General features: G+C 39.5%; 1 protein-coding gene across 2 annotated transcripts in view; it reads left to right on the forward strand.

Annotated features, from left to right (window-relative positions):
* Nucleotides 1-12,213, forward strand: part of FAM81A (family with sequence similarity 81 member A) — an 84,722-nt gene extending 72,509 nt beyond the window's left edge. For both annotated transcript variants that reach the window (XM_077126641.1, XM_077126642.1), the window contains exons 7-9: nucleotides 3,418-3,553; nucleotides 5,774-5,969; nucleotides 9,889-12,213. In XM_077126641.1, the coding sequence (XP_076982756.1) occupies nucleotides 3,418-3,553; nucleotides 5,774-5,969; nucleotides 9,889-10,013 (457 nt within the window). In that variant the 3' untranslated portion in view covers nucleotides 10,014-12,213. The remainder of the gene's footprint in view (nucleotides 1-3,417; nucleotides 3,554-5,773; nucleotides 5,970-9,888) is intronic.
* Nucleotides 12,214-25,627: the final 13,414 nt, after the last annotated feature.

Genomic DNA, 25,627 nt, shown 5'->3' on the forward strand with positions numbered 1-25,627 from the left:
ACCCCCAAGAGAGCCTCTTTTGTTGCTCAGATGTGGCCTCTCTCTCTCAGCCAACACGACAAGCAAACTCACCGCCCTCCCCCGTCTACGTGGGACATGACTCCCAGGGGTGTGGACCTTCCTGGCAACGTGGGACAGAAATCCTAGAATGAGCTGAGACTCAGCATCAAGGGATTGAGAAAATCTCAACCAAAAGGGGGAAGAGAGAAATGAGACAAAATAAAGTGTCAATGGCTGAGAGATTCCAAACAGGGTTGAGAGGTTATCCTGGAGGTTATTCTTATGTGTTAAATAGAAACTGCCTGTTTAGTTAAGGTGTAATGGAGAGGCTGGAGGGAACTGCCTGAAAATGTGGAGCTGTTTCTAGAAGATAATTGTATGATGATATGGCTTTGCAGTGTGACTGTGTGGTTGTGAGAGCCTTGTGTCTGATGGTCCTTTTGTCTACCTTATTGACGGACAAGTAAAACATATGGAATAAAAATAAATAAATAATACGGGGAACAAATGTTCAAATAAATTTAATAGATCGAAATGCTGGTGATCGGTGAAGGGGAGGGGTAAGGGATATGGTATGTATGAAAATTTCTGTTTTCTTTTTATTGCTTTTTCTGAATTAATGCAGATGTTCTAAGAAATGATCATGATGAATATACAACTATGTGATGATAGTGTGAGTTATTGATTATATAAAAGAACAGAATGATCATATGATAAGAATGTTTGTATTTGTATGTGGTTATATATCATAAATAAATTAGAAAAAATACTTGGAGCATTGTAAAATCACATAGCAATAAAGAAAAATCATTAAGAACTTTAAAATAAAATAACATAAAAAAAATGAACTCACAAATGTAGAAGAGAATTAAAAAGCTGACTGTTTCAAGGTTTGATCACACTGATACAATTTGGTTTGTCAGATTTTGCTAGGATTTTCCCAAATCATTTCTCTCCATCTTACTTTTATAACTTCTGTGAAATTTTACATCTCCCTAACTTTTGTTCCTTTTATCTCTTTCTTATTTTGCATCACTTTGTCCTTCTCTCCCCAATGTTCTCTTTGACTCAATCCATTTCTTCCCTCGTTCTTTTTTCTAGTTGCCAGACTGGCTCCAAGTGGGTTGTTAGGAAATAATTAGGTGAATTAACAAACTGATCAACATAATGAATTGACAGGAAATAATGCATCCAGAAAATTGTTTATACAGGTAATAAGGCATTATTTAGCTTAAAAGTTATAAAACCATGATTACTCAGGCTGAGGATTTTGCATGAACTAATTCTACATCCATGTGTTTATGAGAATAGTAAAATAGTGCTCGTGAGTACTGGAATGCTAAACTCGTGTCCTAGTTTTGCAACTTTTCAGCCATTGATATTTATTTCACCATGCTTTTATATTATATAATTTTTTAAAATGTGAACTCTTATTAATCTTCTTCTAAAGGGTGGATTTAGACTTTCAGAGGTCCTAAAATAGTGTAAAGAATTTAATGTTCTGTACTGATCAAAATAAGAACAGTACTACATTGTAAATAAATAAATAAACAAAACAAAACAAAATACTATAGAACTAAAATATTGGTCAATAATATAAGTTAGGAGGAAGGTTTCCAAAATTAAAATGTTCTAAGAAATTTTTCAGGAGCAAGGTACAGATATTGAATAACTTTATACTTTGGTAAATTCAATAGGATACTAAAATTTCTATTCTAAAAGAATAGAATTAGGCTGTTAATAATTTCAAGGTGATGGAAAAAAATCCAGAGGACAAAAATCACGTGAGATATGTGAAAGTATGAGCATGGATGTGGAGAGAAGAAACTCTTACACCCCTGATGAAAATCCAAAAGTTGTAGCTGCTTTGGAAAATAATTTGGTAGTTTTCTAGTAAAGTTGACCATGTGCATAACCTAGAGAAACAATTGCATGTGTGATTGAGGAGATGTGTATCAGTTTTTCCATAATAGAGTTCTTCCTATTAGGAAAGATGGAAAAAATGTCAATCATCAGAAGAATGGAGAAATTATGGAATATTAATAAAGTGGAATATTTTTAAACAGTGAACCTGAATTAGCTAGTTATATACATCAGCATGGGTGAATCTCACAAACATGATGTTAATTTAAAAAAATAGAGGGCTCACAGTATATTATCATTCCATTTATGTAAAGTTCAGAAACATGCAATACTGAAAAATATGTTGCTTTGGGATCTGAAACAATAGGATAAAATGATAAAGATCAATAAATTCAGGTTAATGGCTCTTTCTGGGAGGGAGCTGTGTGACTGGGGAGCATACTCGGGGTTTCTAAGATACCAGCAATGTCTGTGTCTTAACCTGGCTGGTGGGTACATAGCTGTGGTGGGTATGATGCGGCTGTCACATTGAGTGGTGAGTAGTCCCAAGCAGTTTTCTCAGGGCAGTTTCTCAGGTTGCTTCATTCCTTGCCATTTCTAAGCCAACTGTACTAGGAGAGAGTCCTTGTGAAAAACTTTGTTTTTAAGGATGTGATCAGAAAGTTGTATGTATCCCATGTCCCATTGCTCCCCTTCGCCTTGTGGCCACACCTAGCTGCAAGAGAGGCTGGGAAATGTAGTCTGTCCAGGTGGCTGTGCACTCACTTTACATTTGCAGGCTTCTTAATAGGGAGGACGAGGAGAAGAGGTAGCACAGGTCAATGAGCGCTTCTACTGCAATGGGTCTCCATCTTATTATTATCCTTTAACTTGCATATTCACTCCCATTTGTTCTTTTGTGCTTATAATACATTTTACAATAAAAATAAGCAAAAATTAACTAAAGGAGGCAGCATGGGTGGACTGTTATTTTAAGGAATTTGGGAAAGAGACAACTAGAAGAAATAGGGTTGAGGGAGGTTTTTTTTTTTTTTCCTTTTTCCTTCCCCTTCAATTTTGTGTTGATTTAAAAATAGGAAATATCTCTATAGGGTAAGAGGAAATTGGGGAACATGAGAGAGAAAAGGGAGCCACTCTCCAGTTCTGGGAGATAAAAGGGAGCAGGAGGAAGTGTGCAGGGTTAGGGGGCAGCCTTGACAGGAGCCAGGGTGCCGAGTCCTCTGAGCCTGGAGTGTGTGGATGGCTGAATCATCATGGGCAGCCCCACGCTGGCTCTGACCCTCTGTGTGTCACCTCCAGCACTGCACTGTCAGCTCCCGGTGGGTGCAAAGTGCCGCCTTTGGATGCTTTTCTGTGGTATCCTCTTTCCTGCACCCTCCCCTACCCCGGCTTGGTGCAAAGTGGAGCTCTACAAAAAGGTAAGCACCTTATTCTGATCGAGCTGAGTTTAATGCTGACATTTGTTAAAGATTCGATAGTGGAAGGCTGAAGTTGTTTGAAGCCATTTTAAAATTTTTTAACATTTGACTTGCTAATTTTTTTTTTCTTTTTTAGATTTAAGGGTACAGTTGAAGAACTCAGTAACCAGATTTTATCGGCACGGAATTGGTTGCAACAGGAACAAGAACGGATAGAAAAAGAACTTTTACAGAAAATTGATCAGCTTTCCTTGGTTGTTAAGGAAAACAGTGTAGGTATTGATGTTTAGCAATAAAATAGTAACGTTATTCAGCAGGGGCCTACAGTGTTTGAATAATACCTAGTGAATTTATCATTGATTTATTTAACACCACATAAAGCTTTTCAATTGTTTCTTGCCTTAGAATCCATTTCCATTGTTGACATAGATTCTTTGCATTTTTTATAAAGAAATAGAAGCACCTTGACTTGTTTTGCTTAATAAAGGTTAGGTAGACAGACAGGTGCAATATTTATAACACAAGATAAATTTAAATCAAGACCTTAGTGATCCAAATTGTCCATGCACATTTGTAAATAAAACTAACAATTACAAACTTCATCCTTGTTCATTTTAATTTCATGATCTGGTTTTCCTTTTTTTTTTTTTTTAACCAGTGTTAGATTTTTCCCTCCAGATCCTTCCATCAAATTATTAACCACAGTATGAGATATCACAGTGCAACATGTAAATATAATCTGTTTTCTTTTTCATCCTCCTTTTCCTTCCACCCCAGTCTCCCACAGAACTAAGGTTTGCAGAAGTGTTCAAAAACTGTGTCAAAAAAGCCTTGCATATACTGCATTCAAAATCAGTAGGCTCTGAAACTGATACTTTGCAGGCAGATTTTTACTGATTTTGGTTATTTAGCATCATTGTCTCCCTCTCCCATCTTTTCTTAAACTGGGCCTTGACGGAGCAGAGGTGACTAAAGCAGTTTGCACCTCTGACTCTGCTCTCTCCACGTGCAGAGCTATTGAGGTGGCCCTGTGGATGCTGCATTGAGCACCATCCGGAGTGCTTTGTAATGTGCTCTCTGGTCTCCAAAGCTCACCTGCAGACACACATTCCCATAACAACTAAACATGTTGGAAAAGGAAAAGAAAGAAAATATTTAATGTTTCCTATAAGTATTCTCCCATACCTTTGTCAGCTCAACTGCTTAATTTACTTAGGTCCGTACTAATACAATTTTAGGCTTTTGGGCTTTTGGATCACTGTTAATTTTACTTGTGAATTAGTTTAATAACTGACAGTAAACACCAGGATAATGGTGGTTTTAATATGATAGAAGTTTATATTTCCTATAATAGAAATTTGGATTTGGCAGTACAGGGTTGATGTGTCGGCTCATCAAACGTCAGTCACCCAGATTCCTTCTGGCTTAACCATCTGCTCATCCTCGAGAGTGCCCTTTGTCTTCATAGTTCAGGATGGTTATTAGAGTTCTGGCCATCATGTCTGAATTCCAGACAGGAGGAAGAAGGACGGGGCAAGGGTATGCCCCACCCAACTGTCTTTTTTTTTTTTTTTAAGTTTTTAAATTGTATACTATAACATATATACAAAGCAAAGGAAGAAAAAACCAGTCATTTTCAAAGCATTCTTCAGCAAGTAGTTACAGGACAGATCCCAGAGTTTGTCATGGGCTACCATACCATCCTCTCAGATTTTTCCTTCTAGCTGCTCCAGAACACTGGAGGGGAGAAGGAATAATATTTTTTCTATCATCACAATTGACTTTTTTTCCTTCTTTTTTTTTGAAAAATAACATATATGTATATATAAAGCAATAAATTCCAAAGCATAACCCAACAGTTAGTTGTGGAACAGATATCAGAGTTTGACATGGGTTACAATTCTACAATTTTTGGTTTTTACTTCTAGCTGTTCTAAGATACTGGAGACTAAAAGAAATATGAATATAATGACTCAGCAATCGTATTTGTTTATTAAACTTTACCTTTTCTGTATAACTTCATCACCTTTGATCTTGCTATCCCACTCTTTAGGGGTATTTGTGCTATGCCCATTCTAACGTTTTCATGTTGGAAGGGGTTTGTCAATAATGTGGGGTAGGGAGATGGAACTAGCTGATGTCCTGGAAAACTGGGCCCTCTAGGTTTCAGGACTTATCTGGTCCAGATTGTAGGTTTCTGGAACCATCCAACTTTCCTTTAAAGTTTTCTGGCAGCTGCCACATAAACTTGTACTGACAGCCCACTGGACAGAACTTAGTCATATGGCCACGCCAAACTCAGGGGACAGTGGAATATGTAGTCTTTATCCTTGGTACCCTTGAACCTAGCAGAAAATTGGAAATATTTTAAGGAAGACAGTAGCCTTTGTGATTCTGTTCCCTGCAGATTGCTGTTAAATATTATGACTGATGAGTATGTAATGCAGACTCTTTTTGGAGTAATCAACTGCAATTCTTATCATGGATCTTAGGGAGCCAGTGAGAGAGACATGGAGAAGAAGCTCACCCAGATGTCAGCCAGACTTGACAAAATAGAAGAGAGTCAAAAGAAGAATATAGAATTGCAGAGAACAAGGCAGGAAGAAGATAAGGTCCATGGGCGAATCAGCAAGCTTGAGTTACAAATGACTGAGAACTTGAAGGAAATTAAAGCAGAAGTTAATGCTGGTAGGCTAAAAAGAAAACTCACATGGTTTATTTTCTACTTGATCTAAAAACCTACTAATTAGTAGCTTTCTACAACTACTTATGAACGTGGCTAATGGTAATAACAATGAAAAATTCTTAGGTGATTTTCTTAGTAGCTGTGCTGTATTAAACTAAAATTCTATTTCAGTTCTGAGTACATGAAGAGCCACCACATGGGGCAGGCAAGCATAGCTAACATTGCCCAGCTTGCAAAACTCATGTTTTCATTAGTGCCATTTGCTGATTCTTTTCTGTGCATAGCAAGGTCAGTATGTCTTTTAGAAAAATGCATATACCTTTGAGAGACTTTGAGGACTTTTTCTGCCTCAAAGAAATTCTTACTGCCCTTATAATGAATGATTTCCCCCTACTCAGAGGTCAGCATTTGCTTAGAGGGGAGTGCTAGAGCTAATAGCAAGTTTCTTTTTTTAAAATATTTTATTGACAAGTCTTCACACACATGCAGTCCATACACAGTGTACAATCTGTGGCTCACAGTATTATCACATGTTAGTATATTCATCAACATGATCATTTTTGAGAACATTTGCATCACTCCAGAAAAAGAAGTAAAAAGAAAAAAGAAAAAACTCATACATGCCATACTTTTTATCTCTCCCTCTCATTGACCACTAGTATTTCAATCTATCCAATTTATTTTACCCCTTATCCCCCCTATTATTTATTTATTAGTCATATTTTTTAATTCGTCTGTCCATTCATCTGCTCCTGGATAAAAGGAGCATCAGATACAAGGTTTTCACAATCACACAGCCATATCGTAAATGCTATATCGTTATACAGTCTTCAAGAAACAAGGCTATTGGAACACAGCGCTACAGTTACAGGTTCTTCTCTCCAGCTGCTCTAATATACCATAAACTAAAACGGGGACATCTATATAATGCATAAGAATAACTTCCAGGATAACCTGTCGACTGTGTTTGAAATCTCTCAGCCACTGAAATGTTATTTTGTCTCATTTCTCTTTTCCCCCTTTAGGTCAAGAAGGCTTTTTCAGTCCCATGATGCCAGGTCCTGGCTCATCCTAGGATTTCTGTTACACGTTGTCAGGGAGATTTACACCCCTGGCGGTCAGGTCCCACATGGCAGGGAGGGCAGTAGGTTCACCTGCCGAACTGGCTTAGAGAGAGAGGCCACATCTGAGCAACAAAAGAGGTTCTCTGGGGGGTGACTGTTAGGCATAATTATCAGTAGGCTTAACTTCTCCTTTGCAGGAATAAGTTTCATAGGGTCAAACCCCAAGATCGGGGCCTTGGCCTAATTGATTTGGTTGTCCCTACTGCTTGTGAGAGTATCAGGAATTCTCCAAATGGGGAAGTTGAATATTTCCTCTAGTAACTAGTTATCCCAAGAATAATGCTGTCATCCTCACCAAGAGTTTATTACTTTAAGTAGAAGCTACAATTAAATTTATGAACTGCAGAATTTCTGAAAATAAAATGAATTTTCTTTCAGGATATTTTGCGCTGTTAAAATGTGTTATTTGAATGTTTCGTTGATGTTTAATTTGACATCATTTCCTGAATGAATTTATTGTCATGTATTCAATATACCACTAAAGGTTGTTAATATAAATGCCACAATAAATGCATATGATCCCTTTTAAAATAAAATATATTTTATTACAAAAACAATATATTTCTTAACAGAAAATCAAAAAACACAATATATTTTTTAAAAATACACTCATAATTTCTCTCATTAAGAGATCTTTTTTTTGCATGGGGATTGGGGGAAGTGCATGGGTCAGAAATCAAACCTGGGGCTCCCGCATAACAGGCAAGCATTCTCCCACTGAGCCACCTGTGCACCCTAAGAGATCATTGTGATGTATATCCTTCCTCTAGATGTGAAATATACATGTACTTTTTCAAATGAAGACTCATACTATATGTGCTGATTTTTTTTTTTTTTAACATGGGCAGGCACCGGGAATCGAACCCGGGTCCTCTGGCATGGCAGGCGAGCATTCTTGCCTGCTGAGCCACTGTGGCCTGCCCTATATGCTGATTTTTAATCCATTTTTTACTTAGTACTATGCTGTGTCTTTCCATGTCAGTAAGAATATTATTATTTTTTAAATTGACAAACCAAAACAACATACAAACACTAACATTCTTAACATACAAACATTCCATACATTATATACAATCAATAACTCACAATATCATCACATAGTGGTATATTCATCACCATGATCATTTTTCAGAACATTTGCATCACTCCAGAAAAAGAAATAAAAAGAAAAAAAGAAAAAACTCATACATACCCTACCCCTTACCCCTCCCTCTCATTGACCACTAGTATTTCCATCTACCCAATATATTTTATCCTTTATTTCCCCTATTTTTTTCTATATCCCTTACCACTCCCTTTCATTGATCACTAGTATTTCAATCTACTCAATTTATTTTAACATTTGTTCCCCCTATTATTTATTTATTTTTAATCCATATTTTTTACTCATCTGTCCATACTGTAGATAAAAGGAGCATCAGACACAAGGTTTTCACAGCCACACAGTCACATTGCGAAAGCTATGTCATTATACAATCATCTTCAAGAAACATGGCTACGGGAACACAGCTCTACAGTTTCAGGCACTTCCCTCTAGCCGCTGTAACACACCTTGAACTAAAAAGGTGATACCTATTTAATGCATAAGAATAACCTCCAGGATAACCTCTCAACTCTGTTTGAAATCTCTCAGCCAATGACTCTTTATTTGTCTCATTTCTCTCTTCCCCCTTCAGTCAAGAAGGCTTTCTCAACCCCTTGGTGCTGGGTTCCAGCTCATTCTAGGATTTCTGTGCCATGTTGCCAGGGAGGGTTACACCCCTGGGAGTCATGTCCCACCTAGAGAGGGGGAAAGAATATTATTTTTAATAAGTAATCTTATACCTTTTTAATGAACTGTCACATAAAGAAAATTTTCCAAGGAAATTCTATATTTGCTAATAAAGATAGGCTTTTAAAATATTTATGTATATATAAAATATTTATTTTAACCACCAGTTAGAATACAGAATAATATGAAATGTTTTTCTGATGGTGAGTATTTTCTTTTTGCTGGGTTTTAATTTTGAAATCATTGCAAATTTAGAAAAACTACAAGCCTATATACCCCACCTAGATATACCAATTACTAACATTTTTACATTTCAATCTCTTTCTCTTTCTCTCTCTCTCTTTATATGAATAAAAAATCCCCCTCATCCCCTCAAATAACTCAGAGTAAGTTATCAAAGTCATGATATCACTTTACCCCTTTATTATTTAAACATGTACACTAAGAAAAAAGGACAAGCTTTTAAATAGCTATAGTACAATGTAACACTGATGACATGTTTTTCAGTTTTCACCGATTGTTTCACATCCTTTAAAATAAACCTTCCCCCGTCCAGGATCTATTTCAGAACCACACATCACATTTAGCGATCATGTTTATTTAGTCTCTTTAATCTGGAAAGTTCCTCAGTCATGTTGACATTTTTAAAGAATACAGCATTGATTAGATTATGATTATGCATTTTGTACAGAAATAGCACAGATGTGATGCTGTATCCTTCTTAGGGTATCTTATTTTGAGATACATGATGTTGGTTTCCGCCAATATTGGTGATGTGAGCTTTGGTCACTTGGATGAAGTATTACCTGCCCGATTTCTCTATTGTAATGGTGCCCTCTTCCCTTTCTAATTAAAACATAAGCTGTAGGGTGAAACTATGAAACTATTGTAAGTACTCTGTCACCCATCAAAGTTTTAAGCCAGTAGTTTTAGGGTTTATTGATATTTTTTGCCAGAATCAATTATGAGTATATACCATCGAATTTAATACAATATTAACTCCTGTGAAATTTACCTTTTCTTAAGGGTTTACTGCCATCTACGAAAGCTTAGGATCCCTCAGACAAGTTCTCGAAGCCAAGATGAAGCTCGACAAGGACCAGCTACAGAAGCAAATCCAACAGATGCAGAAGCCAGATGCTCCCATGTGAAGGGAGCTGGGACTAGGACCTAAGAGGAGGTTTTGCCAGTGGGGCTAAGAGCTGGATACCTCTGTAACCAGGCTGTCACTGCATTCGGGACTGTGTCCCCCATGGTGTGCATGTGCCAAGTAATGTGTTTTCACAGGTCTAAATGTTTACCCCAAGTCTTGAAGACACTCTCTTTAAAAATACTAAATGCAATTTTTACCTTTTTAGTTCCCTTATCTAAATTCGGTGGAATCTACCATCACCCACTACCCTTTTAGCCTCTTAATTTTATGAATGGAAAGACTTAATTTTTCTTTAATGCCTGATACTCTACCAAGACTTTACCATTTTGAAAAATGTCATGGTGATTTTTTAAATTAAGAAACGAACGAATCGTCACAGGAATGTGTTGCTCTTTACCCTAAATTAAGAGAATGCCCTGATAAGTAGAATTCAACTTTTGAGTCCATATTTAGATTTTGTTACTGTTGTCAGTGTGTTTCTTATATTGGTTATCTTCCTATAAATCTTCCGTCTTTTGTAGGGAGAAGGGTTTTAACAATTGGGGAAAAAAACCCACAATTCATATAATAAAAATAGTTTTAAAAATGGATAACTTCCATATAGGTACATTGCAAATTAAAATGGAAACTTAAGGCAATCATCTAGATAATAAAAGGCATAATGCCTACATCAGCCACCTAGAAATACTGGGTTTTAATATTTAAAACTATTTTTCAATTATCCACTGCCTGTATAGTAACAGCCATATATTTAATAATAGAATGGTGGTTAACATTCTGCTTATTGCACAAGTATTTGTTCACTAGCTATAATAGGATGTGAGAATTTTTCAGGCTTTATGGTCTTCTCGCTAAATGTTTCTAAAATTGGCACCATGTTCTGGGGTTTATACACACTTATAAATGTATTCGTGTGCCTTGGTTTTATCATGTCAATGCACTGTACCCTCGAAAAGTTTTACAGACAAAATAGAAGACCTGAAAATACATCACAATTAAGATGTAAAAATGGGATCCTATGTATTTTTTAAATGTCCTAAAAATTTTATCCCTGTTAAGGCATTAATCCTTCAGTATGGTTAATGGAATAGAAATTCATACTTTTGTATGGACAAGAAATCAAATTGATATTGCATTTATATCACTGACAAGAAACATTCATCTTCAGCAACTATGTAGATGATGGGTGTTTTATTTTTAATCACATTTGGTTAGTCATTGCAAATTGGCACCAGTGCTGTCTGTTCACCTCTGTGTGTAAAAGCTGATAGTGAGACACACCGTGCTAAACTGTGAGGGGGCCCCAGGAAAAAGAAAAACAGGAGTACTTAAAAAAATTAACGTTTTATTTGTTGTTTGCCAAGGACTCAGGAAAATAAAAGCGTTTTCTATTTTTAAGATAAATCTTAAATGAAATATCTAACTGGCTATTACTGTTTGCCCATATAAAATATGCTGCTAAAGTACATAATATTTTACCCTCAATGGCTTGACAAAATTTTTTTTTAACTGGACCCAACAGGTTGTAGAAGGGGTATGCCATCCAAAACATACTTCCTTATTTTATCATGCTTCTTTTCATTTCTATATAAATCGAATATTTCCCCTTAGCAAAGAAAGCAAGAAGTTCATGCCCTTTTGCAGTCAGAAAGTGAATTTCTTTTCATGATAGAGTAACCGTGTTCAGTGCAGTTCTCCGCATTCAAGCACAAGCACAGCACAGCACAGCACAGCACAAAAAGCCAACCCCCCATCCAGCGCCCTCTCCTCTGGGGTCTCTGAGGAGGAGTCAGCACATCTGACACCTGGGAAGAGGGGGCTGGAGGACACCTGCTGGATTCTGGCCAATGAGGTGACATGAGCAGGTCAGCTTGGCTGTCAGTTGAATTTCTCAGGTGCTTCTGATATTGCCAACCCCCGAGTAACGAGCTAGAGCAGTGGTTCTCCACCCTGGCTCCTCATTGGCATCACCTGGGGAGTTTAACGAACTCTTGCTGCCCAGGCCACCTTCCAGACAATGAACTGCAGGTCTCTGGGTGGTGGGAGGTGGGACGCAGGCTTCAGTGTACATTAAAGGTGGTTCCGTGGAAAGTCAGTTACCACCACTGAGTTACAGCCTATTCTTATCACCAAAGTTTAAATGAGAATCAGCTTCCGTGTTCTTTCCTTTACCAGAAATTTGCAATAAAAACAATAAAATGACCAAATAAATGTGGTGTATGATTTTTAAATTTAAAAGTCTTTTAATAACAGGTGAAAATTTTCTTAGGTAAAGTAATATAGGAAATGCCTCCCTTTTCCTTCTGTGGAAACCCTCTGATGGCTGCAACAGAGTGGTGGAAGTCCTAGCAGGGCCTCTGGGGCTTGGGAAGTCACAGGGAGCTGCTCCATCTGTGGGTCTCTGGGGACGGCTTCTCCGCCCCCTTCTCACCGCTGTAGTAATGCCAGCCAGCATCTCCTGAGTGTGTGCTATGTGCCACACACTGGGCTATGGCCCTTGTGCATTACCTTATTTCATCCTCATGACAACTAGCTGAGTACTCTTTGTTTCCCCATTTTACAGATGAGGAAACTGAGACACCTAAAGGGTAAGCAACTTGTCCAAAATCATATAGCTAATAACTGGAAGCCATGATTCAAACAAGGTAGCTTACTTCGGTGCTTAATCAGTGCTCTGCATATCCCTGCTTCCCACATAATTGGCTTGCCAGGCCACCAGATTCTGGTCCCATCTCTGCATTAACTTAAAGTTCCACCATCCGACTACCTTCACTTAAAAAAATTTTTTTTTTAAATACTTTAAACTTACATGAAAGTTACAAAAATAATGCAAGTCCCATATTGAGAACTCTAGCATACTCGTATACCCCGAGATTCCCAAATCCACCAATTTTTTTTTTTTTTTTTTAACATGGGCAGGCACCGGGAATCGAACCCGGGTCCTTGGGATTGGCAGGCAAGCATTCTTACCTGCTGAGCCACCGTGGCCCGCCCCCACCAATTTTTTTTTTTAACATTTTCTCTATCACTCTTTCTAGCCATCAAGCTATCAATCCATCTAGCTAGCTAGCTGAGTATCTGTGGTTCTGTTTTATCAATCCATTTTCTGAATACTTGAGTGTAGATTGCATATATATCATGCTCCTTGACACTTAATACTGCCATGTGCATTTCCTAATAACAAGGGCATTCACTTATGTATCCACCTTACGTGCAGTTATCAAGTTCAAGAAATTTAACATTGATATAAAGGTTACAGTCTATATTCCAATTTATTTTATATGTCCTAATACCATCCTTTTGAGACATCTCTCCTCTCTTGTTAAGAGCCCATCCAGGATCGTATATTGCTTTAATTGTCAGTGACTCTCTGGTTGCTTGCTCTTAGTATTCTTTGTTATTTTTATAAATGCAATTTTACTGAGGTATGTTCATAAACCATACAATCCATCCAACGTATACCATCAGTGGCTCCCAGTATCATCAGATAGTTGTGCTATCATCACCACAATCAATTTTCGAACATTTTCATTACTCAATAATAAGAAGAAAAAAAGATGAAAGAAAATGAAAAATATCCCAAATCCCTTACACCCCCACTACTGTTGATCCTTAGTATTGGTGTGATACAATTGTTACTTTTGATGAAAGACTCTTAAGATATTACTGTTCACACTAGTTCATAGTTGACAATAGGAACATTTTCTCGCAAGTACCCCTCTATTATTAACTCCTTGTAATAGTACCGTGCGTTTGGGTTAGTTCATGAAATAACTTCGTATTTGTACAATTAACCCCAGTCATGTCCACCAGCAGATACTCTGTGTTGTACATTTCCATGTTTTCACCCCTAGTTTTCCTTCTGGTGACTCTAAGCCACCCCTTTCAACCATACTCACTCACAATTCAGCCCTATTAACTATACTCATAGTGATGTGTTACCATTATCTCTATTATTTAATTTTTTAATGTGGGAACATATGAACTTGCCCATTTCAACTACCCGCAAGCATACCATTCAGTGGGATTCACCACCTTCACAGCATTGTGGGCCCCTCACCACCTTCCATTACTATAACTTTCTCATCTCCCAACCGAAACCCTATACCCATTTTGCCTTAACTCCCCATTTCCCCTGCGCCTGCAAACCTGTCCTCTAATTTCCGTTTCTATGAGCTTGCATATTTACTTTGTAGTTACTGGGGCTGGAATTTAACACCCTAAATTTATAGCAATCTCATTTGCTTTGATACCAACTTAATCTCATTAGTATTTACAAACTATGTTTCTATATCCCTGTTGCCCCCACCTATATGCAGTTCTTGTTGCAATTTATATGTTTATACATTATGAATCCAAAGCCTCTGATTTATTATTGCATTTTATGCGTTTGCCTTTTAGGTCCTATAGGAAATAAAAAGTGAGTTACAAACTAAAAATGCAATAGCGCTAGCATTTATATTTACCCCTGTTATTACCCTTAATGGAGATCTCTATTTCTACATGTGACTTTTATCTGTTGTCTGGGGCTCTTTCCTTTCGACCCGCAGAACTCTCTTTAGCATCTCTTGTAGGGCTGGTCTCTTGGTACCACACTTCCTCAGTGTTTATTTTTTTTAACCTGGGAATGTCTTAATCTCTCCTTCGTACTTGAAAGGCAGTTTTGTCAGATATAGAACTCTTGGGTGGCAATATTTTTTCTTTCAGCCCTTTAAATATGTCTTCCCACTACTTCTTGCCTCCATGGTTTCTGATGAGAAATTGGCACTTGATCTCCTTGAGGTCCGTTTGTATATGACACATTGCTTCTCTTTTGCAGCTTTCAGAATTCTGTCTTTGTCTTTGGCATTTGACAGTTTGAATGCAATATGCTGCAGCATGGGTCTATTTGGGTTTATCCTGTTTGGGGTGTATTGAATGTCTTGGCTGTGTCTTGCTAAATTTAGAAAGTTTCAGGCATTATTTCTTTGAATTTTTCTCTGTCCTTTTCTTCTCCTGGAACTCCTATAATGTATACACTGGTGTGCTTGGCAGTGTCCCACAGGTTCCTCAGGTTCTGCTCACTTTTCTTTATTCTTTCCTCTTTCTACTTCTCAGACTGGGTAATTTCAATTGTCTTATCTTCAGATTCACTGGTTATTTCTTTTACCAACTCCAGTCTGCTACTGAACTCTAGAGAATTTTTAATTTCTGTTACTGTGATCTTCATTTCTGTTTGGTTCCTTTAAATAATTTCCATCTCTCTATTAATATTCTCTTTAAATTCATCTCTAACTTTTCCTGATTTCCTTTAGTACTTTGTTCATGTCCTCCTTTAGCTTTCTTTTCCTTTCCTTTCTTCTCTTTTTTTTTAAACATATTTGGGACCACTTTTTACAAGTCTTTGTCTGATATGTCCTGGGTCTGGTCCTTCTCATTGATGGTTTCTAGTGCTTTAATTTTCTCCTTTGCCTGGACAACCGTTTCCTGTTTCTTTGTGTGTTTTGTAATCTTTTTTTGAAACCCACACATTTTGGTATTTTAATGTTGTTATCACAGGAATTTAGACTCTGAGGTGTCTGTTCCTTAAGTGTCTATCCAGCTAGTGTTATGACAGAGCTTTCCTAGAGCGCCAGGAGGTAACATAGAAAAGAGAAGAGAAGAGAAAAGTTCCTTTCCCAGCTTTGCACGTGGACCTATCCCAGAGCTGTCCTTCAGAGTTTATCCATACAATGTGTTTAGAGAATAGCTCAAGGCCAAAGCATACGGGCCCATCCTTATCCTTCCTTCACATGTGTCATCTTTGGCATGTACATGTGGCCTTGGGAATTTCCTATTTATAAGAATAGACTGTGTTCTTTGTCTTAGGAAACAGTTTGTTCACAGTTTCTGAGTTGCAGTCTACATGCAGGGCGAGTTCTGGGACAGCCAGTAGGCCACCACCAGATGGACTGGCCGAAACATACATGCTCCCAGTATGGACACGAGGATTATTCTGCTCCCTCCAGAACTGGGTCCAGGGATCCACACTGAGAACGCAGGCTGGCTCTGTGCCCATCTGGTGAGGGGTGTGGTTGGGGCTGGCCGATGCATCACGAGATCCTACCTCTTTTAAGATTTTTTTGTTTTCCTTTTTGATTCGGCATTTGCCCTGATACTGCAGTCCTTTACTTGTTTTCTGGAGCTTTAAGAAAGATGTGTTCTGCCAGTTCTTGCTGTTTTTTTCAAAGCTTCTGTGGGGGGATGCAGCCCTGAATTGAAGTGTCTTACTCGCCATCTTGATTAGGGTTCTACCTTCACTTTTACAGGCCCCAATTCCAAGACCTAAGAGAGCCCATCTTATTGGGTCTCAGATATCTTCCTCTGGTTGTGTCAGTGGAGGCAAGAAAGGTGGGGTCTGTGGGTGCCACAGGATTTTAGGATCACATGTACTTGATCCTCTGGGCTCTGGGCTATTCTAGGAAGTAGACTGTGAGTCTTTACACCGGAATGGAATTTGTGTTGGGTAAGTATAGAGCATGACAGAAAAAACACAGCCCCACCAAACTGTGGTTATTCCACTAGACATTCAACCTGAAAAATATCACAAACCAAGACATTCTGAAAACTCAATAAGAACTAGATGGAGTTTTGCTGTCACTACCTTCTTTTAGCTGTATTACCTGGGCAATTCTCTTCACCTCTCTGAGATTCACATTTCTTTTTTATCTATTTATTTATTTTTCATTTATGATACATAACCACATACAAGCACAAACATTCTTATCATATGATCATTTGAGACTCACATTTCTTGTCTTCGGAATGGAGATTATAATAATTTATAAAGGGGACTAGTTTATAGTTTTCAAATGCTCAAGTAGTTTATACAGTATTGGGCATCAAATGGTGAAAAATGGGGTGTGGGATATTGGTATTATGACATAGAAAGTATATAAGGTCCACGTTTTGGTCCACAGTGGCCCATGATCTGCTGGGATCACATTTGGGAGGGGAGGCTAACCTTCAAAGAAAGGGAAAGCCCAGCCTGAGACCCAAAAGATCAGTACAGCAGTAGAGAAATGTAGATGGGACCGAAACTGGGACAATCCTGGAATTGCCTGGAATGAGGTGAGTCCCCTGGCACTGGATAAGCTCCACAGGAGGGGTAAAAGCTGGCATTAAGGATGAATAGGATAAGCTTAGCGTTTCAGCTAGAAAATGAAATCCACAACAGGTGGGGCTGAGACCTGAATTGCCATCTGACATTTGAAGCTATGGACTGGAGTTATAGGCTGAAAGAGCCCATGTGTGGTGGGCTGGACTGATGCAAAGAGTGTATATTGTGTGCAGACAATCATCAGTTCCTTAGCAAAGAGAACCTGGCAGCTGAAACCAGAATCCTACTAGGGATTGGCATTAACTGCATAGAATGATAGGTAGATTATATTTCATTCTGGGTTTCTCGTTCAATTGACTTCAAAAACTATTTTGACATCCTCATAAATCTAGAGCTAAAGGACCTTTCTAAGCATTCTTTTATATAGACACCTGCACTGCAGACCCATCTGACTATGAGAGTCCAAATTCTGGCTGTGGTAGACTGTACAATGTTTCCCAATGATCAGAAATTAAAAAGAATTGTACAATAAATATCCTTATACCCATCCCCTAGATTTAAGCGTTGGTATCATTTTGTCATATATTCCATGTATTTTTTTTTTGCTGAAATATTTTCAATTAAATTGTAGATAGTATGACATTTGACTTCTGACTATATTGGTTTACATCTAGAACAAGAACTATCTAATGCTCCCCAGTTATCCCCAGAATGCCTTGTAGAGCTGGTTTATTCAATCTAGAATCCAGCCAAGAGCCACACATTACACTTGGTTAAGTTTCTTAAGTCTTTTTTCTACCTGGAAAAGTCCATCCACTTTCTCCCGTGATTTTTAGTTGTTAAAGACCTTGAGCCCGTTGTCCTCTAGGTGTCCTACTTTCTGAGTTTGTCTGATTGCTTTTTTGTGTTGTCATATAAGATACTCCTCTATTCTGTTTTTCTTATAAACTGTAAATTTAAAGGCTTGATTAAGCATTTTTATCACATTCCATCATATGTGAAGATGCATACTGTCTGGAGTCCCTTCAGCAGTAATGATGCTAACCTTGGCCTCGAGGTGGCGGTCTGACTCTACCGTTGTAAAGTTACATCTTTCCCCTGTGACCAGTTAGTAATCTAGGGATATTTTTGATCTGTGTGAATATCTAGTTGCCCATCAACCTTTTAACCAATGATTATTTTGGTTGCTCCTATCCTGAAAGAATGTTTTCATTACCATTTCATTATTTCCATTTACATTTATCAGTTGCATTCTTTTATTAAGAAGAGCATTCCCCATCAACTGGGGCAATTTTTGGGGCCTCACTTTGAATAGCCCTCTCCGTAGTCCTTCTGTCACTTGGTCACCTGTGGATCGTACTAGAAATGTCATTAAGGTGACTGCTGGGACTGCAACTCTTCTGTTGAAACTCTCCAGCATAGTTGTGTGTCATGTGACCTAATTCCCCTAGTCACAGCTGATTGGGCCAAAGTGTACACCCTATCAAGCACAGCCAATCACAGGTGAGCTAATAATCTCTGATATTATATGACATAAAAAGATGTCTTGGACCTATGGTTTATTAAACTCATTGGCAGTAACATCTGCTTTCTAGGGGATGAAGTGGTGAGAGAAGATTGGCAAAAAATTAACTGATATCTGGGTTACAGTCCTATGGCTGCTCAACACAGATTTCAGGATTCTGGGTTTGAAATGTTTGCCTTTGAAGGGACAAAAGTGGTGCAGCCCTTTTTAGTTAAGGTGTAATGGAGAGGCTGGAGGAAAGTACCTGAAAATGTAGAGCTGTGTGCCAATAGCCATGTTTCTTGAAGATGATTGTATAATGACATAGCTTTCACAATGTGACTGTGTGATTGTGAAAACATTGTGTCTGATGCTCCTTTTATCTACCTTATGGATAGACAAGTAAAACATATGGATTAAAAATAAATAAGTAATAGGGGGAACAAATGTTAAAATAAATTTAGTAGATTGAAATGCTGGTGATTGGTGAGGGGGGAGGGGAAGGGGCATGGTATGTATGAATTTTTTTCTTTTTTCTTTTTATTTCTTTTTCTGGATTGATGTAAACATTCTAAGAAGTGATCATGGTGATGAATATACAACTATGTGATGACATTGTGAGTTATTAATTATTTACCAAGAATGGAATGATCACATGGTAAGAATGTTCGCGTTTGTAAGTTGTTATGTTTTTGTTTTTGTTTTTGTTTTTAAAGTGGTGCAGCAAGATCCAGTGACCCCTCGCCTTCTGGAAAGTGAGTCTGACTCTGGCTGTCCTTAGACCACATCTTGAAAATCCCTTCTCTGGATGAAGGAAGTAAAAATGGGACAGGAACTCCATCCAGGTTGGCGAGCCTCTGTCCAACTGCGTGGTCAGACCATGCCATGCCACGCGGCTGCTGGGGAGTGTACATATGGGGGAGCCCCAGCCACTTAAAGGGCAAATGTCAGACCGGGATCTTCTCCATGACAGCAGTAGCAACCTCCTTTAAGGCGGGGAACTGGAAGGGTCTTCTCATCTGGGTGGGAGAGAATGAACCTGAGAAGGAATAAGCCAAGCAGACACGAAGGAGAGGTGTTGAGTTTTCTTTGAGAAACTAGACACGGTTTCTCCTCCATGGATGTGGCCTGGAGACTTTATAGTGTGAGGACTAAACTAGCAAATATCAGGATGAAGAGGACCAAACGACTAAGGGAGCTTCTGCTTCAGGTCCAGAGGGGTACAGAACCAATCCCAAGGGGGGTGGTGGTAAGAGAGAGTCCTAGAATCAGAGTAAAGACTGGGTTAGGGCTATGGAGAGAAGAATTTACTCTTGGTCAGAGATGACTAAATAAGGTTCAAGGCCTACCTAAAGGGGATTCCATATGGAATACTGTAGTGTTCTGTCACCAGACCAAACATATATAATATTATTTTCAGAGAACAGGCTATATAGGTAAAGAGGGCACTCAGCAATTCCATTCCTAGGTACACAAGAGAAATGAAAATATGCCCACACAAAAACCTCAACACAAATCTTCATAGCAGCATTATTCATGATAGCCAAAAAATGTAAACAACTCAAGATGTCCATCAACTGATGAATGGATAAGCAATACGTGGCATATCCATGTGATGGAATGCTATTCATCCATAAAAAGAAAGGAAGTACTGATACATGCTACAACATGGGTGAACCTTGAAAACACTATGCTAAGTGAAAGAAGCCAGATCAAAAAGTCACATATTGTATGATTCCATTTATATTAAATGTCTAGAACAGGCAAATCCATAGAAATAGAAGCGTGGATTGATTAGTGGTTGTGAGGGTCTCAGGAGAGGGAAAAGGAGAGTAACTGTTAATGGATATTTTTGGGGGGAGGATTGATGAAAATGTTCTGACATTAGAAAGTGGTGATGGTTACACAGCTACAACTCACTAAATAGTACATTTTAAAAACATGAATTTTATGGTACATGAATTACATCTCAATAAAGCGGTTACTAAAAAAAAACATTCACGGAACAAATAAAACCTTCCATTAAAAATGTAATAAACAGGGCGGGCCACGGTGGCTCAGCAGGCAAGAATGCTCACCTGCCATGTCAGAGGACCCGGGTTTGGTTCCCGGTGCCTGCCCATGTGAAATAAATAAATAAATAAATAAATAAATGTAATAAAGATAAATGTATGCTCCTGCTTTGGGGCTCAAAATAAAACTAGGCTGCAGTGGATGTCTCCTTGTTCTGGCAGCCTGCATCTTCTCTTACTTGGGTGATAGTCATTGGCTTCTATTTCAGAGAACAAGCTTCCACCTGTTCCATGTGGTTGTGGTAGGAACGTTATATGGCTCCTTGCCTGCCACTCAGGGGACAAATGACTCTAGCTAAGCCCAATCAGACTCTCTCGTGGGAATTTGAACCCTGATCAAAGTGGCTCACAGAAGCTATTTGGACTGAATCACCAAACGTTTCCAACAGAGATCCCTGGAATTGCCCTCTTTCCAGTCCTTCCTTTCTGAGGTTTGGGCACAGTCTTCCAATATACTACTTTTCTGCCTAGGTTGTCAGATTTAGTCCCTGTTGCTTGCAAAGGGAAACCTCAACTGAGGGAACAAGGCTTAGGAGCAGCACATACAAAAACACACATACACCCAGGAGTTTTAGCATCAACGTTTATAACAACTAACCACTATTGAGTCCTTCTATGGGGCTGGGACTGTGCTAAGAACTGTGTATGCTTTTCTTCATTTAATACAATCCTTACAATAACTTTAGGAGACAGGAACTGTCTTTGCTCCATTTCACATAGGAAGAAACTGAGACTCAGAGAAATTAGGCAAATTTTCCAAGATGGTGCAGCTAATAAATGTTGGATTCAGGATTCAAATGCAGGTCTATGTAGCAGCAGAACTGGAACTCCTAACCCTACTCTATACTGCTTCAAAAGGAGTCAGCAGGGTGGGTGGCTGCCAGCCGTGAATAGGACCTCAGGCTGGGACTTGGGAAGGTCAAATAATAGATCATGTCCTGCCTTTCTCTGGCAGTGGTCTCAGAGATAGGGCCCACATTTTAGGATGCTCTATAGTGGAGTTCTCAAAACTGGGGACACATGCACACGGGACTCACCTGGCAGCTTTAAGAATGCTGATGCCTGGGTCCCACCCTCTGATGTAATTGGTGCCTGGCACTGCTGTGCATCGGGAGTGTTTCGGAAAATTACCAGGTGATTCTAATGAGCAACCTCGGTTGTGAACCATGGCCCTAGTTTTGCAAACGTTCAAGTGCATACTATTCACATGTGGATCTTGTTGGACTGAAGATTCTGATTCGCAAGTGTGGGTTAGGGCCCCAGAGTCACATTTTTCTAACAAGCTCAGGGTGATTCTGAGTAGCAAAGAGATCCCAAGTGGAAGACTTACACTCAAAGTAGTGGGCCAGCAGCATCAGCATCGCCTGGGAGCTTGTTAGAAACTCAGGCTCTGATGGAATCCAAAGGTGAAATATAACAAGATCCCCAGGTGGTTTTAATACTCATTAAAGGGGAAGATGCACTGCGAGCCCAGTGCATATTTAGAGAAGAGCTATTAGGATAGTGAGGAGATGAAAAACTAAAGCATCTGAGCAGTAGTTAAAAGAATTGATGTGTAGCCTGGAGGAGAGAAGAAGGAACATTAGGAGACACAATTGGTGCTCTGGGCCTGAAAGGGCTGCTCCAGAGAAGACAGACAGGACTGATTTTGTGTGGCTCCAAAGGAAGACCTAGAAGCTTCCGGAGGGCTCATGTGGCCTGCAGCTGCAGCGGTCTGCCTGGCCTTGTAGTGAGCTCCACTTCTTGACTTGGTCAGGGAGGAATTCACACATTGTAAGGATTCAAGGGCTTTTAAACTCCCTCATTACTCTGAAATTCTAAGTCTATGCATTTGAAATGAAGAATGTTAGGTTCTAGGTTTGTCTGGAGATGCAGCCGGTGTCTGTGGAGCTAAGGTGAATGTACCAGAATTTGGATTTGAGAACCAACAAAATCAACTAAATGTGAGGAGGAGACATCCCTGGAGAAGAATCAAGTACCTTACACAAATATGCTTGAGAGGAGACTATGGAAACCCCAAGCCCAGCTTCTCTCTTCAGGTCCAGATGTTCTCCTAAGAGCTGTGGCCTCACCTGCCGTATTGCGATCTGATCTCTGAGGTAATGGTAAATGAACAGAAGACCTGTGGGTTGAAAGGAGCAAGAAAAGAGGAACTAGAGGCCAGGAGTTGGGGTGCCCCATCCACAGGAGATGCTGGTGGCCTGGTGCAGAAACCAACTCTAGCATGGAAAGAGCGAGCCATAGCCCCATGGCTTGATTGGTTGGAAGGACTAGAACAAATTATTTCAAGTACTGTGGGTTTGTTGTGAGGAAGCATGCACGTGAGTTGAGAAGAAGCAGGGATGGAGAGGTCTGGGCCCGAGGTAGTCCCACAAATGTGGGCAGTACAGCTTTCTAGACCTTCCGTCTCAGGCTCTTTCACATGACTTGGTTCCTCTCTGTGCCTGTCTCTGCCAGTTTGTTCCCAGCTTCTTTACAGCTCTCAAAATTCTTGGAGGTGGCCGGAAGGAGGTCAGGCGTCAGCAAAGGGTCCCCAGCTGCAGCGTGTCAGGATCCTCTTTGCACAGGGGACAGTGGTCTAACTCCCAGCTCTCCCACTGGCTAGACAGAGAACCATGGGCAAGCACTATTCATTCAATCCAGACATATTTGCTTATATGCTAAATACCTGGGAAAACTCTTGTCTCCCACAAAGGACTTTCCTCTTTCCTATTTTGCTTAAAACATGAAGCCCTCCCAGTGCATTTTCCTATTTGGTAGAGAAATTCAGAGAAACATTTTCTCCAAGTTTTCAGGAGTCTCATGGCTCCTGCCATGAGGAAAGAAACCATCCATGGCTTCCTCTCTTGGTTGGGGTGTGGTCAGGGACCACAGCGGGAATGTGCCTGGGATCTGCTCAGCCTCCCTTAGAAAAAATTAGTCAAGTCACCAGAAAGATTTTCATGGTCCTTGCTTCTGGGTGGGAGAGCTTTGGACATCCTTAGCCAGGGCCTTGGAGAGGTAGGAAAAGCTTTCAACACGTTGGAGCAATGGAGGCAAGCCTCACTGGATTACTTGCTCTGGTCAACCTATATAGAAAAGAGCAAGAGAAACCGACATTAATTGATTGAACTTATTAGGAACTATATTCCTTGCATTTATAATTTCAATTAAAGTCTCAAACCCCTCAATTTAGTATTGAGAAACTAGCTGAAAGAGCAGGCCCAACTTGCCCTGAGTTGCCAACGCAGGCTGTCACTTCCTATACAGGTATCTTAACTGCTAGGACTTGCAGAAATACTCACTTTCAGACCAGAAAAAAAGGGCCATTGTTCTCTTACTCCATGAACCACATTCAGCACTCCATCACTACCCCCTGGCTTTTTATCATTTTTTTCACAGATTATAATAACCAGGAAACCAATAATTGATTTCAATTACCTTCTGGTTTGTTTTACTGCTAGTTTGTCTTGGAAGTTTTACAAGGAAGTTCTCCTCGGAGCTAAGCCTTCCATGGGAAGAACTTTTTTGTTCAATGACTGAGATGAAAGTCCGGTTATACCTGTGGTATGAGCATTTCCCAGCCAACACTTCTGCAGCCGGGATCTAGGGGATGTTAATCACCTCTGCCCACACCTCAGTCCAGGGCTGCTGAGGCCCTTCTCGGTCACCTTTGGGTGGGAGAGCAGTAGTTGCTGCCCCGGGCACCTGGGTTTGTCTGACTCTTCAGTACTTGTTCCTTGCTCTGCCTTTTCTGCCCACACAGCCCCCATTTGCCGGGAGCTACCTCCCCAAAGCCTGCAAGAAACTACACTGATAGAGAACTTCTTGGAGAATATAAAATTATCCCATGTTTTTAAATCAGGGTTCTATCAGTTTCCTAGGGCTGCCCTAACAAAGTACCACACACTGGATGGCTTAAAACAACAGAAACTTATTTTCTCTACGTTCTGGAGACCAGAAGCCCAAAATCAAAGTGTGGGCAGGGCCATGTGCCCTCCAGAGGCCCTAGGGGAAGATCCTTCCTTGTCCCTTCCAGATTTTGGGGGCCCTGCGTGTTCCTTGCTGGTGGCAGCATAATTCCAACCTCTGCCTCAGTCTCCACGTGACTGTCTTCTCGCTCTGTCTCCCCATCTCTGGGTCTGTTTTCTTCTTCTAAAAAGGACATTAGTTATGTTGGATTGAGGGCCCAAACTACTCCAGTAGGGCTTCATCTAAACTAATTACATCAGCAGAAACCCTATCTGCAAATTAGGCCACATTCTGAGGTACTGGTGGAGGGAAGGACTTCAAAATATCTTTTGTGGGGGGATACAATTTAACCTATAACAAGGTGATATTGCAATAGTCTCTTAGTTGATTCTCCTTGCATTCCACAGTCAGAGTGGTCCTTTTAGCATTTATATCAGATAATATCATTTCTCAACTCAAAATTCTCTAGTGTATAAAGAACATATAAATGGAAAACTACAAAACTTTGCTCATGGAAATCAAAAGATCTAAGTAAATGAAAAGACATTCCACGCTCAGGGATTAGAAGACTAAATATCATTAAGATGTCAATTCTACCAAAAATGACTTATAGATTCAGTGCCATCCCAATCACCACTCCAACAGCCTACTTTGCAGAGGTGGAAAAGCCAATTGTCCAATTTATTTGGAAGGGTAAGGGACCCCAAATAGCCAAAAACATCTTGAAAAAGAACAAAGTTGGTGGACTCACATGTCCTGACTTTGAAGCTTATTATAGATATAGAGTGGTCAAAACAGCATGGTGCTAGCACAAGGATAGGCATATAGACCACTGAATTGAATTCAGAAATAGACTCTCACATCTATGGCCAACAGATTTTTTTTTTTTTAGGTTTTTCCTTTTAATACCATCATTATTTATTGCTAATTAATTCAAAGCAATTATGCAGTTTTGTTTATACTAAAGCAAGGTCAGGAAATCAAGGTACAATTGCCATCATCAAATC

This window comes from Tamandua tetradactyla, chromosome 14, assembly GCF_023851605.1.
Source record: "Tamandua tetradactyla isolate mTamTet1 chromosome 14, mTamTet1.pri, whole genome shotgun sequence".
NCBI classification, from domain to species: Eukaryota; Metazoa; Chordata; class Mammalia; order Pilosa; family Myrmecophagidae; genus Tamandua; species Tamandua tetradactyla.